This window comes from Amphiprion ocellaris, chromosome 1 (assembly GCF_022539595.1).
Source record: "Amphiprion ocellaris isolate individual 3 ecotype Okinawa chromosome 1, ASM2253959v1, whole genome shotgun sequence".
In the NCBI taxonomy this organism is placed as follows: Eukaryota; Metazoa; Chordata; class Actinopteri; family Pomacentridae; genus Amphiprion; species Amphiprion ocellaris.
In genome coordinates this window covers 19,219,236-19,246,894 of record NC_072766.1, presented here as the reverse complement: position 1 = coordinate 19,246,894, position 27,659 = coordinate 19,219,236, and the positions used below count along the sequence as shown (strand labels likewise).

At 42.8% G+C, this 27,659-nt stretch overlaps 1 protein-coding gene across 2 annotated transcripts; it reads left to right on the top strand.

Moving 5' to 3' along the window:
* Nucleotides 1-27,535, top strand: znf710b (zinc finger protein 710b). Of its 2 annotated transcripts, none has more exons than XM_055009250.1 (5): nucleotides 1-165; nucleotides 19,309-20,880; nucleotides 23,589-23,780; nucleotides 24,077-24,248; nucleotides 25,720-27,535. In XM_055009250.1, the coding sequence occupies exons 2-5, from the start codon at nucleotides 19,351-19,353 to the stop codon at nucleotides 25,899-25,901; spliced, it is 2,076 nt and encodes a 691-aa protein (XP_054865225.1). In that variant the 5' UTR covers nucleotides 1-165; nucleotides 19,309-19,350; the 3' UTR covers nucleotides 25,902-27,535. The 2 variants fall into 2 exon arrangements, with proteins under 2 accessions (XP_054865225.1, XP_054865223.1); XM_055009248.1 differs by lacking the exon at nucleotides 1-165 and adding an exon at nucleotides 17,641-17,793.
* Nucleotides 27,536-27,659: the final 124 nt, after the last annotated feature.

The window sequence follows — 27,659 nt, the reverse complement described above, 5'->3', positions numbered from 1 at the left end:
TGGCGTTGAGGAGGAGCTCAGTTGTTTATTCATTCACGTCAGCCCCTCTTCCCTTCCCCTCCCTCCTTCCTGCTACACACAACGGGGACCCACCGTTGTAACTGTTTTTCCCATATTAAAATTAACCACAGTCACGTCGCCACCATAAACCGATTTTGGAATCAGGTGAGTTGCGCTTTTCTCTTCCTTTTCGGATGCGGTAGAGGGAATCTGTGTGGCCGCGGTGCCGGAGCGTTGACTTGTCCGGCCCGGCGAGGCGGAGGAGGAGTGTTTCAACCGTAACTTATTAAATTCCTCCCGACCAGGCTAGAAAATGTATGCGCGTTTTTGTGCGGCGATCGTGCGCTTCGGACGGACTGTCCTCTTTTTCTGGCGCGGCTTATGTTTTTTTGTCGCGGCTGTACCGAAAACAAATGCGCGATGTAGGTCAGCAACTACAGTCAAAATGTCGTCTTTTCTTTTCTTTTTTTTTTTTTTTTTACTTCCACATTCTCTCATGCCACAAACAGATGGCGTCGAGAGAGGGGGGATGGAGAGAATGGGGGGGAAAGAGACGCAGAAAGGGGCGACACCAGGCCACATTAGCCCATCACTAATCTGTACCCTGCACAGACACATAACCCACCCCATCATGCCGAGACGCGGGAGGCAAAGGTGTCTCGGGTAGGCCTGTTTTGAAGAAAGTTTTTTGCTGTTAAGTTATCGGGTCTTTCTTTTTGGGCAAGTTTTTTTTTTTTTCTCTCGCGGGGATAATGGTTTATTTTGGAGCAGGCTGGAGTGCGCACAGAGATAACGCTGCTCTCTGGCACATCTGCTGAACGTAATGTACAGTCGAGGCCACGTTTTTGGTCAGAACCCTGCGCAGAGGGGATGTTTCGACACCGCAAAGCACCGGGAAAGATGCACTGCAGCAGATAACCTGTAGCCCGAACTGCTGCTGCTGAGAGGAGGACAGACTCTCACCAGTTGGCTGACTCCTCTCAGGGCTGTCAGAGATCATTGGTAGGCCACACAGGTGTCCTCCACTGCACTAATGAGGGCAGTGCATCTCACACCGGCTTGTCAAAGGGATGTGAAGGTCCTGTGTGGATGTGGATGTCTGCATATGTAACCCTCATTTCAGGGCTGCCTCTGTGCCATTTTTTTATGTGATGAAATGCAGAAGCCGGAGCCACATTGCTGACCCTTTCGCATACCTGCCCATGCAGTGTCTAATCATGTAATGATGGTGGTGCACTGCATGCAGCACGGCAGCGGCATACTGTGCATACCAGTTGGCAGCCCGGGGCCTATAGATGTGCTCTGATGCGGTTCGGTGTCAGTGCACTTCAGCGGCTGGCAGTAATTAAAAAGACATCCTCCCCTTTGTGGTCTGTGGGTCACCTGATTGATGGAAATATTCAAATGAGTCAGCGGCGGCCCTGCAGGTCTTAATACACGTCGGAGAAGTTAGTGTTTGCATTTTTTGAAAGTGACTCGATTCAAATGACTTGATCGTGTCGGGCCCCAGAGGAGCACAGGGCGTCAACCACCGCCGTCCAGCTCTTCTCTAGCGTTACTGTACATCCCATTTCATTCCAGCTCATCATCTGAGCACTCCTTTTTGACCTCCCATCCTCACCTTGTCTGTGTTTGAGTGAAGCCAGCCTGATATTTTCTGACTCTGGAGTCCACCTCCGTCTTTTAAAGAGTGTGTCCATCGGCTCTTTCTGTACTTTTCCCCTGAACTGTCAAGCAGCTCTTGTGGGTGACCAGTTATGGCCACATCGATTGCACTGCTCTGCCTCCCTGCATGCAGTTTTGAGACTCTTTGACTTCCACTGTTTGATGATAACTGTCTGGAAGGAATCCCGGCCTAATGTTAATTCTCTTTCCAAACTTGCGCTCTCTCGGCTCACTGCCATATTTGTTGTCTATTGTGTCAGCCTTTTGTTAATGGTGTATTTAATCTGCTATGCCTATTTTCCCCGGCGAATAATAGCCGTTGTGTGTTGGTATGTGGACCAGATTGCCTTGTTTGTAGCATAGAATGATAGCCTGATGATGATAGGACAGCATTCAGTTTAATAGTAGTGTGAAAAAAAAATTCAACAGAAAGCGCCGGCAAGTTGTCAACAATTTCAACTCATATTCTTTCTCAGAAATTATGCCTCCAAGATTAACAGTACAGTTTTGTTTTTTTTTACATGGCCAGTTTGAATTGCACAGTGATAGATGAATTCCCCCAAGTTTAGATCAATACTGTGTTATTAGGCTGCTGCTGCTACTACACAATCTGTATGCTACTCAGGGGATCATAAGCCATTCCTTCATGGATCATCAGAGGCAGAGTGACTGTGTTGAAAGAAGTCCAGCGGGGCCAAACAGAAAACCTATCTGCAATATTCCTTTAAAATACCGAACCAATCATCCTAGCGGACACCGAAAATTCGACACATCTGCTGCAAATGAAGATAAATGAAAATTAGGCTTTCTCTCTGTTCTCCATCCCCTCCTCTATCAGGATGTGGGAATATAGCTGTGGCAAAAGGTTTAGAATAGCTGATGATGGTGTCAGCACATTGCAGCGCTCGGCTGTGCTGCAGGCAGGGTTAAAAAAAAAGGAAAAAAAGAAAGAGAGGCTGATGTTTCTCAAAGCACAAAGGCCTAATGTGTGGGGCCTATTGGTTACAGCCATGCTGAACGACCTCCAGTGTGCAGCGCCAGTTTGTTTGTGTTTGCTGTATGAGTGAAATGTGTAGGCATAATGCTCAAACCTTCTGGAAACAAAACGGCAGCGCAGTGTTGAATTGTTCAAAACGAAACCGAATTTAGGTTAACTGTGATCCTGAAGCAAGCAGACGGTTTATTCTGCACGGCTTCATTAATTAATCTGCTAGTTGAAACTGCTTAGCGGTTTGGTTGCAGTTTTAGTGAGTTTTCACTGTTTGCAGCACAACTGTCACTGCGTTCATCTGACTGTTACAATCACATGGGCGAACCAGAACTAAAACAGTCTTGTCAGCTGTTATTATCAGAAGGAACCTTGACACAGTTTGATTGCTTGTGATGCATAGAGTTTTACAGACAGCAGGCATAAAGCGGTTTAGATTTAAACCTGGACTCATCCATGGCAGGGGTAATTTTTTTCCCCCTCCTGCTGGTGGCCCAGCTCAGGGGATTGCAGTGTTGGTCTCTGTTGGTTTAGCCTGAAATCTCTCAACAACTGTGGGGTGGATTGCCATGAAATGTTTTATAGACATTCACAAACTCTCGAGGTTTAATCCCGTTGACCTTGATGATCCCCTGACTGTTCATCTAGCGCCACCACGGGGTTGACATTTGTGTCTCTGACAAATACTGGATGCTTTCTCATAAAATCATGTTCCTTAAGGGTCACATGTGACTCTGGTGATCCTTTAACTTCTAATCCATCATCAAGTCGAGTCTTAATTTTATCCCATACCTTTGTTTGAGACCAGAAACCACCAAAAACCTCCAGCTGCATTTGTGTTTAGCACAGATTATAAATATCAGATGCTAAACTAAGATGTTGAGCATGGTTTCCATTATATCTCCTAACTGTCAGCATTGTGAGCATTTTGGCATGCTGACATCAGCTCGGAGCACCACTGTGCCTTATGCTGCACAGAGCCTCCTGCATGGCTCAGGCTCTGGCTGTTGTCGTTTCTGTGCTTGAAATGAAGTTGTGTTCGTTCTGTTTGAATACAGGCAACAGAGAGAGCACTATCTGTTGTCTGACGATAATTAAGTTAGACAAATGCCACCATAAATTGACCGTTTTAATTTTTTTTTCCAGGACACTTAGGTATGTTTCATGGACTGTTCTCATAGGGATTTTTTAATAGACAGCTCCAGTATGTAATGCTTATTAGGTGCAAGTCATGCCTGTCAGTTTTGGTCTCGCTGCTGGTCTGGCTAAACGCTGTCCTTGCCAGCTTTTCCTGTGTGAAGTTGCTACTAGTTGTCTGGCGAGTCGGTTTGGGCCTGTCAGTGTACCCCAATCCTGCCAAGTTCTCTGTGTGAAAGAGATTAGCAGTGTTGAACTTATTTTACTGCAGTTTAACAGAACATGCTATTATACTGTCTGTTAATTATTTTATGGCTGGAACAATTTTTCAACTGTCATCATCCTACTTTTTTTCTCTCTTTTTTCCCCCTCTTTCTTTCTGATTGCATCCTGATCATAAGCCAGTCAGGAGCAGATCCACAATCATTTGTGCTGACATGTTATAGAGCAGAGTATGCAGTCTGTAACTATATTCAGTGTTGGCCTTTAGCCCTCAGGTCTCTGCAAGCCTCTGCTCAGTTAGCTAACTACCACTTTCCAACATAATGCAGAGCGGTGGCCTAGTTCATGCCCTCTTCAATGTAATTTTAGCTGTGTGTGTGTGTGTGTGTGCGTGCGTGCGTGTGTGTGTATGCGTGTGTATGTGTGCGTGCACGCCGTCTCTTTCTCTCACTGCCTCCATTTCCATTCTTCTGTTCCCTCTCGGTCCTTTCACGCTGTCCCTGCATCTGTGTGTCTCTCAGTAATGGGACTTCAGTCATGACACTGTGCAGCACTCAGGTCAGCGATGCTCAACTAGTTATCTCAGTAGTTTTACAGCTGGTGATGAATGTTTAGCTCCGCTACACCTCCGTGGATGGATGGTGTTAGCCTCTAGGGAGATGGAGACAATACAGCCATTTTACAGTGTTGCTTTGACTGGCACGTTGTGTTACTCAGCTGTTAGTGCCCATAACTGTTTTAAACAGAGGCTGTAAATAGAGGAAAAGTAGTCCTGCTACTGAGGAGTTAAATGTCTTTTGCAGGTTTCAGAGAATGTGAGGTTTTGCTGGCTTCGGTTCTGTAGGGAGGAAAAATTATTCAGAGGTGGAAACTTTCATTGAGAAATAATGAAAATGCAAGTCAACCTAAATAGAGCTGTGCATTCTGTCATATGCACTATAATGAAGTTAGCATGGATGTATGTATGGCCACTTTTTGGTAATTTATTATTTATTTTTATCAGCAGTAATTGATGGCCACAAAACAATTAATACCATCACAGTGTGTTTCATTGAAGACAGTTGTCATTAGGGCTGACCAATTAATCCAAATATTAGCGAAATTGCAATATGGCCAAGTACAGTATCCATATTGCAGGAGCTGCTATTTTTTGATAAAATGTGTTGCAGCATTTTAAATGAAGCTTTGTGGTGCGACAGAGATGCCCTGGCCTAGAAATCATATTTGTTTGGTACAGACTGCAGCAAATATCTCATATCATTTTTATATTGGCTTCAGTGAAAAAAGAAATGCAAAAAATACCAAACCCACTAAAACTGTGACTCATGTTGCAGTGTGATTTTTGTTTTTTGTGTAGTTTACAGCCCAAGTCCATCAGACAGGGCTGACATGTTGATGGGTTGCATGCAAGATGCTGAGAATCAGTTGAGCAATCAAGCAGTTGTTCACATTTATTATGAATGCTGCAAGGTGTAGAATTGCCCAGAATGCAAGCTGATGTAAATAAATTGAATTTCATCATAAACATTCTATAGAAACTCTTGACCATATTTCCAAATGCCGTGTTTGTATCGCGCCAGTTCTACAGCTCTCATAATGCTGTGGGAGATGTAAACAGGAATGTTTCATAGAGTTTCTGAGTTAGCTGTGGGGCACGAATGGAGCTGAGCTTTTTCAGCCTATATTTGTTTACATCTTGACAAACTGGCACCATTACCAGTATTCTGAATTATCTATGAGCAGCTCGTCTTTGAAAAGTATCCTCACATGTGCCAGCAACTCTCACCGGATTACTTTGATACCGAAGAAAAGTTAGAAAATAGGATGATTCTCAGGCAAGTTCTGGAGATACATGAGATATGTTTTTATTTGATATTAAAACTGATTTATGGATGTTTATTTGTGATGACATCAGACACAATGATGTCCTTGGACAGTGTAAATCACACAGTGAAGCCAAACATAACACCAACATTTATTCACCTGGTAGTAATATGCTGTGTTTTCATGTTTTTATGCATAGATAGTGCTTATCCATCCATTATCTATACACTGCTTGATCCTCATTGGGTTGCAGAGGGTGCTGGAATCTATCCCAGCTGATTTAGGGTGAAGGCAGGGGACACCCTGGACAGGTTTCCAGTCTATCACAGGGCTACACAGAGAGACAAACAAGCACATTCACATTCATACCTGTGCACAATTTAGAATCACCAATTAACCTCAGCATGTTTTTGGACTGTGGAGGAAGCCGGAGCACCCGGAGAAAACCCACACATGCACAGGGAGAACATGCAAACTCCACACAGAAAGATCTCAGGCCCGATAATACTCATGTGAAACAAAATACAACATGTAATAGATTTAATTGTACCTGGCTTGCCCATACAGCAAACCTAGGAGCCAGTCTTCTGCCCTTTTTTCAGCAGTTTTCATAGCTCTACCAATTCACGTAGTTGGTTCTAATGTCTTCTCCAACAACACAGCAGTAATTTTGGTTTCTGACATTTATTAGTTTCAACTAAAACACAACCTGTGCTGCTTCAGTCACCATTGTTTGAAGCACACAAAGAAGCTCAGCGTAGCGGCATACATTCCCTGCCGCTCACCAGCGTTTATGCAGTGTAATTCCAGATCAACACAGACACACCATTATGCTGGTATACATGCTGCTGTAGACTTATTGCACAGGCTCTGCATCCATTCTACGCACGAGTATAGATCAAGCTTAAACTCTGCCGTAAGAATATTTAGTCTCTTGTAGGAAATGTCGACTCTGTTGATATGTGTAGCACTGTGCAAATGCTTGAGGCACTGTAGATTTTTACTATCTTGCAGTTTCATCAAAGAGGTGTCAAACATACAGCCAGAGTCACACGGATTTATCTGAAGCGCCAAGAAGAACAAGGGCTCTTGCAGCAGATGGCATGACCCCCACAGAGCCCTGATCTCAACATCACGGTGTCAGTGTGGGATCACATGATGAGACAGAATCAGCTGAGACCAAAGAGCTGTGGCAAGTTCTTCTGAACAACCTACCTGCCAAGCGGGCTAGTGCCAGTGTGCCAATTGTAGGAGGATTGATGTTGTTTTACAGGCAAAGACTGGTCACTCACCTTGTATCAAGTTAACTGATAATGAAAAGCGATTTGTGACGTTATTTGTGCCTAAACTTTTGCACAGTCCTGTATATCTTCACACCTATAACATAGTTCTGTCTGTGCTGCCTGATATCACTGCCTGTCATTGAATCAGATAGACTTGAGGATAATTGTAATAACACAATAACTGTATCCACTACGAGAGCAAAAAATTGTCTCAATTTCTATAATCAAAAAGACACTGTTTACATCCTCATGTCAGCAAGCCCTGCTGAAGTGTCCTTGAGCACGCCACTCAGATTCATTCGTCTGTGGGGGTGGTGTTGTTTAGCAGCACATCTCCACCTGATGAAGAACAAGAGAAGATAATGTCTCTTCAGGGATCAATGCCGTACCAGAACATTAATCTTGCGGTTTAGATTGTTACTACTTATGTGTTATTTTGTATTTTCACGTGTCTGAGGGGGGCTGAGAGGTCCTGATCACTCTGCCACATGTGCATTGAAGTAGCTCTGTAGAGGAGAAACTGGTTGGGAAAAACAGCGATGAAGGCGGGGAAGGGATGATAGGGATGATACTGGAAGAGAAAAGATAAGAAGGAAGTGATGAAAAAGTGGGGAAAGGCAGAGAGGAAAAAGGGGCGGGGGGTGTATCCATGGAAACATGAGGAAAGAGTGATGGGAGAGAGGAGGAGAAAGGAGTGATGTACGGTAGTTTGAAACTGTTACAGCTACAAAGCACTGGAACAAAATGGTAGGCCCACAGCTGCATTTAATAGCAACAGCAGAGCTGACGCTTATGGAGACTTAAAAAAATGTGTCTTTTCTCATAATTCCACTCTGGCTGATGGCTTCATTACTTGATATTGTAATATTGTAATTGAGTTTCTGACAAAAGGGTGTAACATGATTGGAACCAAATGCAACCAAAACCAACTCATAAGCCTGGTTGTTCATTATCTATGTGAAAAAAACAGTAGGATAGTTTATGCATGTTTATCTCTTTGGTTGTGGGACTGTTTTCACATTCATGTAAGCAGAGAAAAGTTAAAAGATAAGAAGTTTCCAGAAAATGTGCTTGGGAATTAGGGCTTAATTCCCAAAGAACAGCTCCTCATAAATATATTATACTGTATACTTGCCTCAAGCACTGCAAGAAGGTTACCTTAAAGCAATAATTTACACCTGCTCTAAGCTTCTAAGGTGTCTTTATAAACGCAGCAGAATGTGGATTTAAGATCAAAATTTTAATTTAAAGCATGCAAACCGATCAACCCTGTATTTCGTCTTGTGTTAATCCAGGGAACCCTTGAGAGAAGAGTGCATACTTTATGGGTCACAGAACTACAGGTCAATACAGTTTGACCTATCATCAGAGGTGCTCGACCTCAGCGCTCACTGCTTCGATTCCACTGTTTGAAATGGATGTAAATTGGCTGTTTCTGTGCCAGAGCGCCTTCTGATATTGGCTGGCTCCAGTACCACTGCTGATCAGTGTGAGGTCGAGCATTACTTGTATTGTTTGTATGGGTTTGTTCAGAAATGTATCTGAGGCCAAATATTTAACAGTACGTGTGTTAGTTTTCAGTGCAGTGCCGGGAGAGGAAGAGTAGCATGATGCAAAGGCTTGAAGACAAATTAAAGGACTGCCTACTACAAGCCTCCAAAACAATGTAAATTCTATTTTACATAGATTTTCTAGTTTCCTGAGACACTATTGGACAGATGAGAGCCGTTTTTCTGAAAGACAATCTCTTTCTACGTTGGTTCAGAATATCCCAAATTTTAAGTTTGGTTAAAATCTGGTGGATTTAGTGTATGAATCACACCATTTCTACACTGAAACTACTCGGTGAGCCCCGGTATGGAAGCATTTCCACACTGGATTTAGCTTTAATTTGTCCCCTGCCTGCACACATTCTTATTATAGCCAGGGATGAGTTAGTTGTTTATTCTTATTCAAGCCTGCATTGTAAGATGTGAGGGTGTTAAAAGTGTACAACTTTTAATTTTCTCACACCTCATCCTTTTACTGAGCAGTACTAAAATACATTGGCTGTCACTGTAAATGGTGCGTAAATATACGCCTCTAACCTCCTCCATTATTCAGCGATATTCTGATTTGTGTGAGTGTGAAAAGTGAACTGGATGTGGAATTTCACATGTAACCACGAGAGCAGGATGACAAAGTTAGACTATGTTCCTTTTGTTGAACAAATGTGAGATTTCAGAATTGTGTTTATTGTGGCTAATTTACTGCTGAGGCTCATGTAGCAACAGACTCGAAACTAAAGCTGTAAAATCACACGTTTATAAGCAAGACTTTGTGCGAAGTTTGTGTAACATTCAGTACATCCTTCTAGACTTTTGTTCAGAACTTGATCATGTTGACAGTCCCACTATGACCACGTGTTTGCGGTGATGCTGCCTATTTCACTTTTGATGCATAACCAAACCATGACTGCAGACAATGCACGTGAAAGAAATGACAAATGTCGTAAGTTTCAGTGCACTAGATTCACACTGTTGTGGTTTCAGGAAGATACATAGCAGGGCTGCTGGCACAGTACGATAGTGGTGATGCTGGAACATTTGCTTTAAGGCAAATCTTAAAAGCACAAAGTTCTAGTCCTCCTTTGTGCAATACAAAGATTAATCCAGACCCGTCCTGTTCCAGAAATGTTGCTTCTTCTGTATTCACCTGAACTCTCTATGTGCTATGTAGGCATAAAATGGCAAACTGTGTCAAATAGTTCTACTCTGGTTGAATCTGGTGTTGCTCAATAATGTTAAAGATTTAAAAAAAAAAAAAAAAAAAAAAAGACGTTCATAATAAAGAGTTTGGTTAAGGACTGATGCCTCAACCCAGGTTATGTGCTGATGAGCAACACTCATAAGATACCAGTGCTCTCTTGCTTCTAAAATTAAAATCTGGTAACGTCATAACTCTGAACCCAGTGGAATAAGTTTTTCACTTCAAGTAACACGAGGGACTGCTGTGGCACTAAAATAAAAGTTGCGATATTCAAATAAACATCACAAGTGGAAGGAAACGCTTATAATGATCAACTCATAGTGTTGAAAATATGAATCCCTCATGGAGTCATAATTCACTCAAATTAGACATACTGCACTTTTTTTTTTTTTTTTTTGTAGTGTTACACTTCCTGATGATACCATTATCTCTGATGTCAGAAATGGTGCTTTTTTTTCAGTTTTCTTTAACATCGAAGTGACCCAGTGAACATCCATGCTGTGTATTGTGAAATGAAGCAGCTAACGGCTAATTCAGCTCAATGCCAGGGGTGCCAATTTGAAGAAATGCTGAGTTTAACTTGGACCCACTAGTAACTCATTCAGCCCATGTCAGAGGTTGAGAACCGCTGCAGTACACCAATCTCAATATATACATGATAACATAAAATCAGTGTATCAGTTGAGAAGAATCGACGGTCGGGGCCTTTTATTAAAGGCAGCGAACACATCACAGGACACCTGAATGAAGCTGTTTTCACCCTACATTGATGAACACTGCTGGTTCTGACTGATGCTGTTTAATTCTAATATTACTGCGTGTGAGTGTAAAAGAGAGTGACGACTTGAGCAAACCTACAATGCCATTCTTCTTTTTCTTTTTGCTGCAGCCATGTTTGTGAAACCACAAAATAGAGCGAGATAGGTTTTGGTGCTCTCTTTCTCCCTCACTCGCTCCCTGTTTTTTTTTCTACCTCTTTCTGTTTTTCTCTCTCCAGCTCCCTTCCCCTCCCCCTCTTTCTGTTCCTCTTTCCTCCTCTCTCCCTCTTTCATTCTCCCTCCCTCCTTGTCTCTCTCTCTTTTTTCTCTTCTGCTCTGGGTTTCCATCACGCTTTACCCCTCCCTCTCCTCTCTGCCCCTCTCTCCCTCTCTCCCTCTTTCTTTCTTTCTTTCTCTCTCTCCTCTCTCACGTTGCATACTGCCCCTCCCTCCCTCTCTCTTCCTCACTCTCACGTTGCTCTCTACCCTATCTCTCTCTCTCTCCTTCTTTCTCTCCCTCCCCCTCTTTCTCTCTCTCTCTCTCTCTTTTCTGTCTAGCTCTCCCGTCTCTCGCTTGCTCTCCCTCTACATCCTCCCCTCCCCCACTGCTGCCTCTCATTTTCTCTCTCTCTCTCCCATCTCCTCTCTCTCACTCCACCATTTCACTCATTCACTCCCTCCCTCACTCACTCACTCCCCCTCCCATCCTTGTTCTTTTTATCTCCTCCCCTCCCTCCCCCTTCAATCCCTCTTTCATTCCATGCAATCATCTGTTCTCTCTCTCTTTCTCTCTCTGCTTCCTCTATTACGCCCCCATTTTGTCCTCTGCCATTTCCCTCTCTCTCTTTCTCTCTCCCTCTCTTTCCTCCATGTTCTCTCTATCTTGTTGTTTACCACACTTCTCCATGACATTTATGATACAAACTTTGTTTAAAAAAAAAAAAAAAGAAAAAAACCTGTTCAGAGGTTAAAGAAGTTTTATTTTCTAGAATAAAAGCTGAACACAAAGCTTCCTTTCCAATCACTGCATATTTGCTGCTTATTAAACCAGTCCATCTACGCTGCCATTTACTGGACTCGTGTTATTCACATTAACCCAAATATAATCGCTTGCCTCCTGGAACAATCGAACTCAAAGCTAGGGGTTTATCCCAACTGTATTCCGTTTGCTTGCATTCAACAAGTGGCTAACTTGCCGGGCGACAAAACAACCGCCAATGACGGTCATCCTCCTCAGGGGAATGTAAACTAGGTGAACCAGGTGCCGCCTCACCCCACAGGTTCACACACTGGATGGCCACAAAGGCCGAGCGACTCCCTTCTGCACAGCTGGAAACTGCAACCATTTATAGTTTATTGGGATTTTACTGCCATAAGGGCAAGTGTTGCTGTTTGGGCTGAGCATGGTTCGAAATTTGTGCCTTTTTTTTTTAACAAGTGTGAGAAGCTATTTTAGCCCATTCCTGGATTGAAGTGTAAAAGTTGGCTACTTTTCCCTATAAATAACCGTGTTTCTTTTTTGCTGAACGGTGAAAACAGCATCCTCTGTGGCCACAAGTAATAACAAGAAAAGCACTTAGAGAGCACAGTACTCCGCCAAGGCTGTTCATTCCCCCATTTGGCATTGGCAGAAATGCAGCATTTGTTTATTGGTTATTGATGATCAGAAATCACAGCAACATAGAATGTGGACATTTAATATAGATGTACCGACAAACAAAAGGACCTTGCGCTGAGCACAGGTGTGTGTTATGCATGTGTACGTTATGTACAGAGAACGAATCATGTGACCTAAATATGTATGGGGCGGCGGGAATTGATGCGACTCTGAAAAACCGACACAATTTAATCAATTGTTCCTTGTATCATTTCTGACAGGTAAGTCCCGATAAGTCTGCAGTGTTGGATTTGTAGTAGGATCACAATCATGTGATCGTCAGCAGGCAGCTGACGTAGCGTTCACTTGTAGTCATAGTTACAGTGACGCCGTGCCGCTATCTTGCAATGATACAGAAATCTTTAACAAATCCGTGGATCCAGACTATAAGCCGCATCACTGCCAAAATCTATCACTTGGTCCTTGTGTCATTTCTGACCTTCCCTGAAAATGTCAACGAAATCCGGTAGTCTCTTTTTGAGCAATGTTGCGAACGGACAGACAAACAGATGGACAAACCAACACAGATCGTCCGCCGACCGCGTTCTTTGGCGGAGTAATTACAGGATTCTGGTGCATTGAATTTTGTTCAAGCGGTGAACGGCACCAAACCACACTAATAACTGCTCATGCTCCAAACACAAAATCATCATCAGCTCAATAAAACTTTGCACGTTAGTGTAATTGTACCTGTGACACCCACCCTCCCTTCTCTCCGTTATTGAATCATGCCCTCAAACAGCAATAAAAGAAAAATTTAATTCCCACAGCACAGTGCCAAAATATAGTAAACACCACTGTTAGACGTTATGTTTCCAGCTAAGTAAAGCAGATGTCTCTTTTGTTTGGGATGTCTAGCTGATGGGATGGCTTGTCTAGTAATTAAATACTAGTGAGCCAACAACTTTGCTGATGAGTCAAACATCAAACAAGACATAGAAAACCTGTTAACTGTACTTAGGTACAAGACCAGTTTGGCATCTGGCTTTCAGCTTATATTCTGTGGCCCTCTCGCCAACCAATAGAAGCAAGTCTGAAATTTGATCAAGTCTGGCTTCTTGCTGGATCACCTTCCTTTTTTATCTTTGTAGCTCTATGATGTTCCTACGAAGCATAGTGAGCCACCTCATTCCTGTCACAGCAGACGTAGTGCCGTACAGCGTAATGCCCTTTTAATAGGAGATTGTATCTGACATAACCTGTGTTGGATAGTGTCAGATTTTTTGACTAAATGTTGAAAAATGTACAAAATTAATTTCTTACTCCCAAGGTGCATTTCAATGACGAACATATAAATACAAGTTTTAAAGTCATGAGACCTGCTAAAAATCCCAAACAAGTGTTGGTGGCAGACTTCTGTTGGTTGATAGTTTCTAATACATTTCTGATGATAACAACAACAACAAAAAAACTGAACAGAGGTTTATCCAGTGTTTGTTCATGCCGTTGTTGACTGATGCTCTGTTTACCAATCAGGACTAACAGTCATTTTCATTGTAGATTGGTTGATTATTTTTGGATTCATTTGCACTTTAAATTGCTTCCCACACTTTCCCCAGTGCAAAAACAGGTCTTTGGGATGTGGAGTGGGAATGAGATAGAAGCTGTTCTCCCCATTACTAATCATGGTGCCATCAAACTGATTTTGAAGTTGATATTTTAAGATATCCGAAAATGGTTTTCACACTTCCCCCGAGTCCGAGGTCATGTCTTGTTATGTTATGATTTGTCCAACTGACAATCTAAAATGAATTTACAATAGCATACAGCAGAGAAAGCAACACATCCTCACATTTAAGAAGTTTAATTTTCTGTTCACTATGTACAAACTGAATTGATTAATTGATCCTTCCATCACTCTCACTAATACATGTACTTCAGTATCATCCTGGCCACATGTCTTATGCTATAAAAATGCCCTAACTCATGGATCCACAGTTTTCAGAGCAGGAATGTTGTTCCAACATCTCTACCAGCAATGACAGTTTTGGGCAAATTACCCTTTAGTGGCTCTGTGTCAGACTCTGTAGGTCAAAAGCAGCCGGCTCTGTCCAGACTACATCAGCCTCCGTCCCACCTCAGTGTCTTTTATCAGAGAGATCCAGATCAAGTCTGGATGCTGCTGAGACAGACTGCAGTTTACACCTGACATCAGGATGCATCTCAAGAAGCCACGTTTAGTCTGATTTAATCTTGTCCTGCCATTTGATTTTATCTATAGGAAACTGTGACTGTTGTTGAACAGAAGAAAAAAAATCCATTTGTTTTGACCATGCACCAAGAAGAGAGCTTTGCCCCCGGAGATGCAGACTTTTTAACTCTTTCTCAAGTTTTTTAGCATCCGCAGGCTTCTGGTGCGCTATGTAATGCAAAGTTTATTTGGCTCTTACGTAAAACTTGTGGAACAGGAGCCAGATGAGCAGTTCTGCTTGTTGAAATATAAGTCACATCTCATGACATCATATAATTGAAATCATCAATTAAATTTCATGTGTAAAAAAAAAAAAAAAAAAATCTCTGTGATAAAGAAATATTATCTCTGTGATAAAGCCTATAAGAACTTATGGGAGTCTGAACCGAAAGTTAAATAATTTAAAGTAACTGGCAATTTTGATTGAGAGTTTGTTTGAACTTTAAAAAAGAAGCTCCAGAGACTAGAATGGACTTGCATGCCTTCATCCATAATACTGTAACATCAAGCAAAATGTTACTTACTGAAAATATTCTGTGTAGGCATTTTGGGTTGCTTTATGCTTGACTGGGTTATGATTGACAGGACGTGGGTTGTAGCATGACCACAGAGGAAGTTAACTATTTGTGGAAAGTTTTTTTTTTTTTTTTTTATGTACATGAAAGTATTTAAATCAGTGAGGCTGAAAGTAGAAACAGTGGACACCTCTGCTCATTAAAAATTAGTTGAAAAAGAATTATGTTCAAACATACAAACATGAATAAAGAAATGCAATGATCGTCAATATATTGTTGGAAGAATTGCAATTTTTTTGATATTATTTTAACTTATGAATAATAACTGAATCCACAACCTGTTCGCTAACACTACAAGTATGTACACGGCCACAAGGGACATGAATATGCTTTGTATTTATGATAAAATATCACTTGATGTGCACAGAACAAGTCGTGAAAGATGCAAGATTCGAAAATACTAGAAACGTTAGATGTTTGCTGACCATTACCAAGGAACCTGCAAAAGTTTAGCCCCATACTAGGAGATCATCAGTTTACTGTTGTAGAAGATTAAAAACCAAGAAGCAGGAACACTTTGGGTTCAGATTAGTTGCAGAATTAAATTCTGTCCAATGACACATCAGTTAATCAACTAATGGTTTTAGCTCCAGCTCCAATCAAGCAAATCTAAATAATCATTTTAAGTGAGAAAAATAATTTTAGATATATTTATTGCATTTTCTGTCTATATTTGAAGCTGTAGTCCTTTAAGACTTGTCTATGACATTCTCAGGCTTTACAGTTTATTCTTAATTGTGCATAATTCAAGTAGAACTGTTCCCTCATAGATAGATAGATAGATAGATAGATAGATAGATAGATAGATAGATAGCTTTATTTGTCATTGCACACTTTCATATACAATTTCATCCTTTAGAGGAAGCACTGCATTGCAATTAAAACTGGGGAGAACTCAGTTGTTTCTGTTGTTGAGCTCTGTGACAGGAGAGGAAGAGGGATTAATCTAGAGGGAAGATTTATGGAAATGAAAGTAGTGTGGATAATGTTGCGTTTATATAGTATGTTACGAAAACGCAGCTTGGACGTACACTGCGTTGACTCACACTCATTAATAATGCACATCAGTTTGCCCTGAACATAAGTGTTCATTCATATTTTGCTCCTTCCCTTGACTCGTATATTGGTAGTAAATCACTGCAGGAAATTAAGTTTGGTTTGTTTTGTTTAGCGCTGAAACAAGTTGTTGGAAATTGATTAGTTGTTTGACAGAATCAGTAATGGTTGTGATCATGAAGTAGTTGCTATGTTCAATTTTTTCAAGCAACAATCGCACAAAAAAGTGGTTCCAGTTTCAAAAATGTGAATCATTGCTTCTGTGGTTTGAACTCATGCATCAGTCCATATGTTTATTTGCTGCAAAATGTAAACCAGGCAATATGTTGACAGAGTTTTGTACGTTTATAGTCCATTTTCTCATTTCCCTCCATAATTCAGCTGCAGCCTTTGTGTCGCCTCGGTTTCATCACCGGCAGGATATGCGTGACCTTTGTGGACTCGGAGGCCACCTTTAGCACCGTCTCGCAGCTACGTGGCTATCTGATCTCGCCATGCATCCCTAATTCCACCGGTCGCGTGATGACGTGAAAAAGAGATGAAAGTTCTTCACACTGGAAGCTCGATGTTTCCTGGGCTGTCAGTCAGTAGTTTAATTTGCGTGTGTGTGTGTGTGTGTGTGTGTGTGTGTGTGTGTGATTGAGGGAGGAGGAGACGGATTCACGGGCCTGTTTGATGCATCATTAGCAGCAGAATAATACCTTTGTTCTCTCCTTTAACTCTCGTTTTGTCCTCCTTTCATCCGTCGTCCATTTCTTCTTATTCTTTTACCGCATTCTACTCCCATCCCCCCTTGTCTCTCTCTCTCTCTCTCTCTCTCTCTCTCTCTCTCTGTCTCTCCCCTCCTCCCCTCCACTCTCTTTTCCTTGAGTATTCTTTCCATCCACTCTCTCCTCCCCTCTCTTTCTCCTCCATTTGCCCATCTCCTTGTCAGTCACCTTCCATCTCTCTCCCCCTCTCCTGTCACACACTTGCATCCGAGTGTGTGCACGAAACAATCTTCCAACACTTTTCCCTACTCATGCACCTCACTTGATAAATGAGAGAGTGAAAAGATACAGAGAGGAGGCGCGCAGAGAAAGAGATGCATAGATGAAACAGAAAAAGGACTCAGCAGTGGATAAAGGAAGAGAGACAGACAGGGATAGGCAGAAACAAAGACGAGGAATGACAGACAGAGACGGAAGAAAGGAGAGTGAGTGAGGCGGAAGGCAGCCTGCTGGATCCATAATTTCAGACTGATGTGATCTTGGTTTTTATTTTTGTTGTTGTTGTTGTTGTTGTTGCTGTGTTTGTGTGTGCATCTTTTGACTTTGAGGTGACTTAGCCCATTTATCATCAGACTATCAAGGAGCTGCGTGCATCAGTGATATATGAGCTGATGAGCTGTGTGTTTGTTTTTAAACCTACTGGTGCCCACATGCTCATTTGTCGGGAGACTGTTTTTGTTTGTTTGAGTCTGTTCCGTGTTTGCGCTGGTGTGATCGGAGTCACTACCGAAACTGTGCTGAAGAAGAAGAGGAAGCAGGAGGAGGAGGATGAGGAGGGGGAGGAGGGTAATGTTAGCCCCGCCTCCCCCCTCATCCCTCACGTATAAATAGGAGGCGAACGTAGCCTATTCTCACTCAACACTTGCACTGAAGAATGAGATCCTTAAAGCACCTGAAACCTCACAGCAGGAGGAGCGTGGTGAGTTCATTGGCTCTCACTCGTAGCATGTTAAGTGGTAGTTTTACAGAGGTGGTGGTGGCTTCGATCCCGCTCAGGCTCAAAGAACAGACAGGTAGAAGAGCTGCCTTCGGAGATGCTTTGATTCTTTCTAGATTTTCTTTGTTTGTAAAGTTGTCGTCAGTGGATTTCTTATTTTTCCCAAAATTCAGTCTCTGTCATCATTCCCTCTCTACGTTTGACCTTTTTTTTTTTCTCTCCCAACTCTTCTTCGTTGCTCTCTCCTGCTTGTCTGTTTCACTAAACATTTTTTTTTCTTTTTATATCTTTCATTCTGTCTGGATTTCATTTTGGCATTTTCTTTTCTCCTTCTGTCTCCTGGTTGCTCACTGCCTCTCCCTCCTCTCCCCCTCCTCCTCCTCCTCCTTCCCTCTCTGTCTCTACATATCTTTCCTTCTCTTTCTTCCTCTTGGTCTCTTTTGCCTGCTGCCTCACACTCACCCTCTCACTCTTTCACTCGGCCCTCCCCTCCTCCCCCCCTCCTCACCTCCCTCTCCAGTGTCTTTCTCTCAGCCTTCCTCCTTCCCTCCTGCCCACCCCCCTCTTCTCTTTATCTCTCCTTCACTCTCTACCTTTCATTTTCTCTTTTTTCTCCTCTCCCCCTCCCCTCCACTAGACTCTTGCCTCTCTTTCTCTCTCTCTCTCCCTCCCTCCCTCCCTCTGCTTATTCCTCTTCCCCCCTTGTTCTCTCTCCTCTGTTTTTGTCTCCCGCTTTTCCAATCTTTTTTCTTTTTTTCGTTTCTTAATCTTGCTCAGTTTTCTTCTTTCTCTCTCCCCCCTTTCCTGCACTTATTTGTGTGGAGATCAGTAGGCCATCTAATCCCCATAACACACACAAACACACACACACACACACACACACACACACACACACACACACACACACACACAAGCCATACATGGTTATCATGCTGGATTAGGATGCTGTCTTTCATAGTTCCTGTGTCTCAGTCACCAGATCTAAAGGTTTTGCGTTTGCACGGTCTTCATTCAGGTTGACTACTTGTACTAGAAGGACTGATTCAGGAGTAGGTTTGTCTCTTTGGGAGGAAATGTCTGTTTTTTGCGCATCTTTCCCAGTGATGCAATAAATGGCTTGTTAAAATCAAATCTTTCTCTCTCCTGACAACTGGCTCAAAAAAAAAAGTACTGATCAGGTGAGGAGCCTCGACGCCTTTTTCTCCTTATCTGCTGACTTTTGATGAAGGACACGTCCTCATTGGAGGACAGCGTGCTGTAGTTTGGCTGCTGAAAATTATAATCAGAACTTTGCTGCTTGTTGTGTTGTAGCTGATATACTATATTGACTGAAACTGACTGAAACAGCAAAGCAGACCTTTACCTAAAGATTTTTTCCCATGTCAAACAAGTCATAACAAACTGTTTTAGCTATAGCTCAGATATATATTTGGAAATTCCTTCTTTGAAATGCTGATGTCTTGACTGTCTGTGCATGTGTGTCTCTTTCTGCTCCAGGAGGAGGCGAGCCGGCGCCTGGGTAGATGTGAGCCCAAGGTAATGGCCAGGCTGGTGGACATAGGCACACAGACAGATCCAGTAGTCGTGCTGTCCTTGGCCCAGGCCGCCGTGCTAGGTCTCATCTCCCAGAATGAAGTGTTTGGAGCTACCATTGCACCCAACGGCTTCTACACCGGTGAACCCAAAGAGTCCCCTGCACCCCCAGTAGACGGAGTCGACTACGAGTACGCAGATCAGCTTATCGGAGCCAACGGAGATTACCTCGGAGACAACTTGGGAGAAGACGGTCAGATGCAACCCAGCTGCAGTCAGAGGAGGTGGCAGCAGGGGCCGCCTCAACATCCGGACCAGAAAATGGTCGGCCCTGAACGTCACGGCCTTCAAGGCGGTGATGTGTCCTCATCCCATGTGAAAGGGGAAGGGGTGAACTCTGCAATGTCCTCCTGTGTCCACATGCTGAACAATATGGCTCCCAGAGGGGGTTTGGTTCAAGTAGATCCAGCCACCCTGAGAGGCACCAACAAGAACTGTGCAGAGTGTGAACGGGAAGCAACTAACCAACAACAAGCCAACACACACGTTCACCCTCCTCCCTCCCAGGTGGCCCACAGAGGAGCAGAGCAGGCCCACAGAGGGCTGCAGGGTCAGCGCCCTATGGGGGCCCACGGTCGAGGTGGCAGAGAGGATGAAGAAGAGGTGGAGCACCAGGGAAATGCCATGATGAAGCCCACACAGCAGGAGGAAGCCATCAGCAGCTACTTCCAGACCAGTGAGGTGGGCAGCTATGATTCGACAGAAATGGGCATGGGAGGTGAGTACGAAGACAGCAGCCAGAGCATGATGTGGACAGACGGGAGTGGAGGAGGGCAGCACCAGCAGCCGCCGCACCCCCAGCCTCCCCGTCGACATGGCGGCCGCAGAGTAGATCGGCTAGATATCAACATCCAGATTGATGAGTCCTACTGTGTGGATGTGGGAGACGGATTGAAGCGCTGGAAGTGCCGCATGTGTGACAAATCATACACCTCCAAGTACAACCTGGTCACACATATCCTGGGCCACAACGGCATCAAACCACACGCCTGTCCACATTGTGGGAAGCTCTTCAAGCAGCCCAGCCATCTCCAAACCCATCTGCTAACCCACCAAGGTACGCGGCCCCACAAGTGCACCGTCTGCAAGAAGGGCTTCACCCAGACCAGCCACCTGAAGCGACACATGCTGCAGCACACCGACGTCAAGCCCTACAGCTGCCGCTTCTGCCGCCGCGGCTTCGCCTATCCCAGCGAGCTGCGAGCGCATGAGGTGAAGCACGAGCGAGGTCGCTGCCACGTCTGCTCGCAGTGCGGCATGGAGTTCCCCACCTATGCCCACCTCAAACGCCACCAGACCAGCCATCAGGGCCCCCACACCTTCCAGTGCACCGAGTGCAACAAGTCTTTTGCGTACCGTAGCCAGCTCCAGAACCACCTCCTGAAGCATCAGAGCCCGAGGCCTTACACCTGCTCCCAGTGCGGCCTGGAGTTTGTGCAGCTCCACCACCTCCGTCAGCACTCGCTCACTCATAAGGTACTGACATCACCGCCGGACACTTCCACCTCCACCCTGACAGCCATAGCTAACGAATACACTGTAAATGTTAGATCTATAAATCATTGAGGTTTTTTTTTTCCTGTTGTCATGTGAAAGATGATGATAGTAGTAAGCAAGCAGACACACAAGAAAAGAGGTACTATTGGATGACCAAATGGAGGCCACTCCTCTGTTGTCCAAAGACCTCAGCTGATCCCCTGTCCTTTACTCACTGAGATCTGGGTGAAGTAGGCAGGTAAGAGCACTTAGCCCTGGCAGGCATCCATCCTCTGTCCTGCGTCCTTCTGTATCTTTTTGTCAGATTTATGTTGTGACAAAAGCTTCTTTGGGACTTTTGAGGATGAAATGGTAGCAAAATGTTGCATCCTAATACAGACAAATTAGCATCCAGTCTGAATGTTATTAGGATAAAATGGAAAAATAGGAACAACAGCAACATACCAAGGACAGATTTTGCTATAGTTTTTCTTCAACATGAGGCCTTTATCAGTGTAGCACTAATGGAAAATGTGATTTTTTTTTTTTTTGCTTTTAGTCACTCTGCATTAATCATCATTCAGTATCACAAGCTCCAGGATTTATCCTGCAAGCATCATCAAGAAAGACAAGCTTCTAGCTTTGAAACAGGTTTATTCATGTTAAGTAGCCAGGACTGAGCTGTCTGATATTTTACAAATAGTCCTAAATTTCCTGTAAAAATGTTTTAATTTCCCATTTTTTTCATATAGTTATTCTGCACAAATGCTTTGACCTCATCATTGGAAAAGCTTTGTCTGCGTTTACAGGCTTAAAATAGCTTTAAAAAAAAATGAAATGAAAAGCAGAATCGATTTTTTTTCTGTTGCATTTTCACACAAGATTTCAATCTGCACATCCACAACACTCAGCATCCCCATGTACTCCTCGTTTGAATGAAATGTCTGTAATTGCTCAATGCCCCCTGCCTGCTCTGCACACATTCATGCAGGTGAGGAAGAGAAACATGAGGATGCTCAGGGATCACAAATTACAATTCACTTAATATGGGCACTGCACTGTCTTTACCTGCACTACTAATGATTCTTTGTCATTATAAAATCGCTCACTTTCAGGACCAGACATTTTTCGTTTCACTTGTACAAATGGACAAATGGATGCAGGATAGTAGATGGATAGAAATCCCACACAGGGACAAAATTAAATTGCTGCATTGCAAAGGATTTACTTAAATGTTATTTCTACCCGGGGAGCAGAAATCAAAAGCCACGCTCATCATCAAACTGGGAGAGATGAGAGCAGCCAGTATTCTCAGTGGAGAGAAGGTTCTCTTTTGTGGCTTTTACTTGAGCCTGCTGTCTGTTCACTGCTCCCCCTGGTGGACGTTTGCGCTGCAGCCTATTTGTTGTGCAGACAGTGGGTGGACAGACAGTCTGCCAGATATGTCTGCTCATACAAACACTGTCTCTCGACCCACTAATGACCTGTAATACATATTTGTTCTCCTCAATAACCCAGAATCCACTCATTCAGTCTCACTTTTTGTGTACTGACAATGACCGCAGAGTGGAGTGTTTGAGGCAGCAGCGCATTCATTTTGACAAGCCTCAAGGCCTGAGATGTTGCGAGATGTCTGCGCTTGAAACCTGCCTCTCAGTGTTTTCACATTTCCTGCATGGCTGAGAGTATTCCAGGAGCAGAACAAAGATGGAAAGAAATGTCTGAAGTAATCTCTTTTGATGCTCCTAAAATGGCTGCCATAGATTTGGATTTGGTCAAAGAAATGAGCAACATCTCACAGACAGGATGTGAATGCTATTTTTGCCTGGACATTGTGTGTGCTTGACATGATGGCTACTAAAAAGTTACTCTATTGGAGTAAAGTTTCAGACCTGTTCTTTGGCCTGCATGCTACAGGAAGTTGTACCTTCTCTGATGTTATGTAGACAAAATTAGATTTACTTGCAGTCAGTGTTGTCATAGCTGGATACAGTGATTCCCCAGCTGTACTGGTGCTATGGGAAGATAATCTTGTTCATATGATGATCTGAAGGCTGTAAAGGGGCCAATGATTGAAGTTACACTGGAGGCCTCAGCTTGAGCCACATCTTTTAAACTTGTATTCATTTACCCCCAGTGGACGTATACTGAAGTCACTGTGAGCACCTCCCATTTGCAGTATACTCACAAATGTACAGACAACTATCGCTGGGTTACTATGGTGGTGAAGAAGTCTTTAAAAAGTCCTGGATTTACAAGTAGCTTGTTTTTCCTAGGATTTGTCAGACGAGTTAGAGACACAGTGCACATAAGAAATAACCTCAAAGTGCAAGTCATACTGAGTTTTAAAAATATATATATATATTCAGCTGAGGTGTGAGTCGGAGTGTGATTTTTGACACTAACTGTAGCAAAGCGGAGTTAAAGTACCATAATCGTCTTGCAGCTCCAAATGCTGGCAGTGTACAGACAAACAGGCCAAATGAGCCAGCCTCAATACACAATAACTTCAGTGATCTGACCTGTCGCTTTAACCTCACAATATTTCTTTTCTGTATTTTCCCTCCACATCCCTCTTTCAACTCGCTCGTTACGCCCTTTCAGTTCGAAAACTTGAGTCTAGCGTTTTTACAAACAAAGAAACAATTGCAGCATCCATTTATATATATTTAAATGACTGATCTTTCTCCTCCGTTTGCAATTGGCAGGGCATGAAGGGCCACAAGTGTGACGTGTGTTCCAGAGAGTTCACCCTGTCGGCCAACCTCAAGAGGCACATGCTCATCCACAATAGCGTCAGACCCTTCCAGTGTCACGTCTGCTTCAAGAGCTTCATCCAGAAACAAACTCTCAAGACCCACATGATCGTCCACCTGCCTGTGAAACCCTTCAAATGCAAGGTGGGGATCTGATCTCCTGAGTGACAGCAGCGAGTGAAAACTTTTTAATTAACTGGTGTGAAATGAGGAAATGCTGCGAGGAAGCAACTCATAAGGGTTTTAAAAATTGATAACTGTGAAACTTTGCAACAATGAAATGAAAAGAAAATCCCAGATATTGGGAGGAAGCGGTTGTCAGGCAGAAAGTTTTCATCACTGCCTACAGTCTGCTAGTAACTTTTTCAGTGTATTTCATTTCTGTTTTTGTCTGTGCTTCTTTGTGTCACTATTTTGAATATATGTATCTTTTTTTTCAGGTATGTGGCAAGTCTTTCAACAGAATGTACAACCTGCTGGGCCACATGCACCTCCATGCTGGCAGTAAGCCCTTCAAGTGCCCTTACTGCACCAGCAAGTTCAACCTGAAGGGAAATCTCAGCAGGCACATGAAGGTCAAGCACGGAATGGACGTCTCACCAGAAGGACAAGGTGGGACCCGCTGGTTTTTCTTTAATTAAATCTTTATTTAACAAGCAAAGGTTGCTTGAGCAACACCTGACCTCAGATTGTCATGATTACTTTCCATCCATCCATCCATTATCTATACACCGCTTAATCCTCATTAGGGTCGCGGGGGGTGCTGGAGTCTATCCCAGCTGACTCAGGCGAAGGCAGGGGACACCCTAGACAGGTCGCCAGTCTGTCGCAGGGCCACATATATAAACAAACAAGCACTCTCACATTCACACCTACGGGCAATTTAGAATAATCAATTAACCTCAGCATATTTTTGGACTGTGGGAGGAAGCCGGAGTACCCGGAGAAAACCCACACATGCACAGGGAGAACATGCAAACTCCATGCAGAAAGATCCCGGGAAAGCCGGGACGCGAACCAGGGATCTTCTTGCTGCAAGGCGAAAGTGCTAACCACTACTCCACTGTGCAGCCCTATGATTACTTTCATTGTAGCTTTTCATTTTGACATAAAACATGCAGACATACAGATCAGCCTGAACTCAGACATATGAAGATTCACAAATTAACATCAACTTACTTTAAACCTGTCACGTGAATCCTGAGCAGATTTAATTCTTTTATATTGATCAGTATTTTTATATAGGCAACAATCAGGCCAAAGGCTCCTTTTTTTCTGCATAAATATAATGTTTTACACTGTTCTACTTTCTTGTTTTTGCTTACCATATTTTCAGGAAACATTTAACTTATTGATGTAATCTGTCTTCACTAAGTAGTGCAGAAAAGCTTTAAACGCCCCTGAAAAGCTATTTGCTCAGTCAGCTTCTTACTATGCAATGTGAGTCCACAAGAATGTACAACTGTGTGATAAAGTTCTGCTAATCTTACTGGTTTGAGGTGGAGAGTTAGATAAGCGTGACGCCATGAGTTTCGTGTTTGCTTACGTTTCCATGCTGCTGTCAATCAAATCTGATCAAATCACATCTTTAATGAAGCAGATTAGCTGAGTTTAGCAAATTAGTTGTTGCCTACAGCAGAGGCCAGGGACAGTATGTTTTTTTTCATTCTTGTGAATGTGAGGTCTCTTCACCACACGGAGAGAATTTCACTGCATCTGGCACAAACGTCCATTTGGACTCCAGGATAAGCAGATTGGATTATGGTGGTTAAAGATCACCGTGACCTCACACGGCACGTTTTTGGTCATGCTTCACCCAAATGTCTAATATGATGAAATGGTGAAGCGATGGCCTTTTTATATGTAAAAGGTCAAAAGTCAAGCTTAAACACACATGTAGAAGCTGTAGCTTGACTGAGTGGTGGAGGCATGCAACCGCAAGGAAATTATTCTAACTGAGTGTTAAAAATTTCATAAAAGCATTTTTAAAACCAACCAAATTTTCAGGAGCTTTAGATTGGAAAAAAAAATATCATGAACATATATCATATCAATATATATATATATTTTGGGTATTTTTCAGAAGTTCTTCCAGAAATGGAAAGCCAGGGGGAGTATGAAGGACAGAACTTCAGCTTTACATCGCCAGATAATATGGACAATGGTGGCTCGCAAAACCTCACGAAGCTCACCACAGCAAACATGGAGGACATGGAGGAGTATTACAATTTCGGCAAGGATACAAGCAGCTACACTACACCTTGAGTAGTGATGGACCAGAGAACATGTTTTTTCTTTTTCTTTCGTTCTTGTTTTTTTTTTTTTTTTTTAAAGGCAAAAGGAAATTACAGAGTTGTTGTCAAGGCTTTGGGAGACTCTGGGAAAGGGGTTTTCTTTCAGTTTTTGGCCTCTTTCCAGAAGAGCCAGACCTGACGGACTATGAAGGGAGGCCAGGAAGGAGAAGTACTTCAAAGGAGACGTTTCAACTCTGTTGCTTCTAACAGAGACACTGAAACTGTTGACGCGGTCTGGAGCTCCTTTTTTGGGATTACTACGCTTACCGACTCAAAGACTCTCACTGGCGGACAGTCAAATCTGTATGTTGTGTGTATGTATCAGTTATTTGAAAAAAAGAAAAAAAAGAAAAAAGTTGCAGTCGCAGAGCCATCGGTTACATTTGATGTGATAGAAATTTGTTTACCATTTTGCCATTTTCGTCATTCACAACCAACGTATGCCCTTATATTTTTGACTGAAAGTGCCAGCTAGAAACATTTTGCAACTAAGCTTCCACCGTGTCAGCTATTTACTCACTGTATATCCAAGTTTTGATACATAGTCACAACATATTCATAGGTTTGAATGCTCTTACTTAACAGTTCCTAATTGTAGTTGACCGTTCCTGCCCGGCCCTAAGTTTAAACTTCAAACTGGTCCATCTTTCAATGCATTTGTGCTTTTTGCACAGGACATTGTAGCCTTGTTCTTTCAAGGGCACTTACTACCAAAGTTGCTACTGTCCCATGTCGGCTAAAACTAGAAAATAAAACTGCTGGCATGTAAAGCCCTCTGACTGTATAAATGATTCTGCAACATGCGGTGTGTTTATCCACCATTTTTGTTTCACATGGTTTAGCTTTACATTAATAATCTATCCCGTGTAGTGAATATACTGCTCTAGTTTTTGAATTACTGAGTGAACAATACAAAGCACTTTTTCATTGAAACTTGTCATTTTCCGGTGAAGGCTGTCTGCAGTAGGAGTGAACTCATTTGCCTCAAGGAGAAGAGCTGGGGGGAAATAAGATTGTATAATCTTCCAACCCCCCAATAATGGCAATATTATTAAACACAAACAGATATGCTTTCTCAGTAGGTTTTTGTAAACTGCAGTTTCCTTGATAGGAATATTTCACAGTTGTCAGTTCAGATACGAGTTGAAGAATGAGCAGTTTCTACGGAGAATCAGCATTTTGGGTTTCCTTTGTTCTTTGTAGTTTCAGCGATCTTAAATCCAGAACTGGGTTCACTTCACTTTTAATTCAATTTGTTTGGAAACCTTTGTCCCTTGAGGCAAAAAAAAAAGCAAACAGGGAAAATTATTAGTAAACCATCTGTAGATTTTGAAGTTGAAAATAAATTATTTGGAAGTCCTGCATAGTTAAATTTTGAGAAGTTTGAATTAAAAGTGGACTGACACTAGTCCTGCTGCTCAAAAATTCTTTTTTGGGGAAGACAGTCAGCTCCTCCTGTCCTGCCATGTAGGTCAGACTTGATATGCACACTAAAACAGAGGAATGGTCTACTAGTTCTTTTTTGAGATGAGAAATATCAAACTGAGACCTCATGGAAATTGACCATGAATTATTTAATAAAGGTTCTCTAGTTTAAATGATGAAGACTGGTGTTTTAATCTGTCATTGTTTGAGAGGGGTACTCCTCAGAGTCTGCTATTTTTAACCACACTGGTGATATTGCTCTAAGAATGGCGCTGCAGGTCTGCCTGTCAGTCCACCGCTTTGA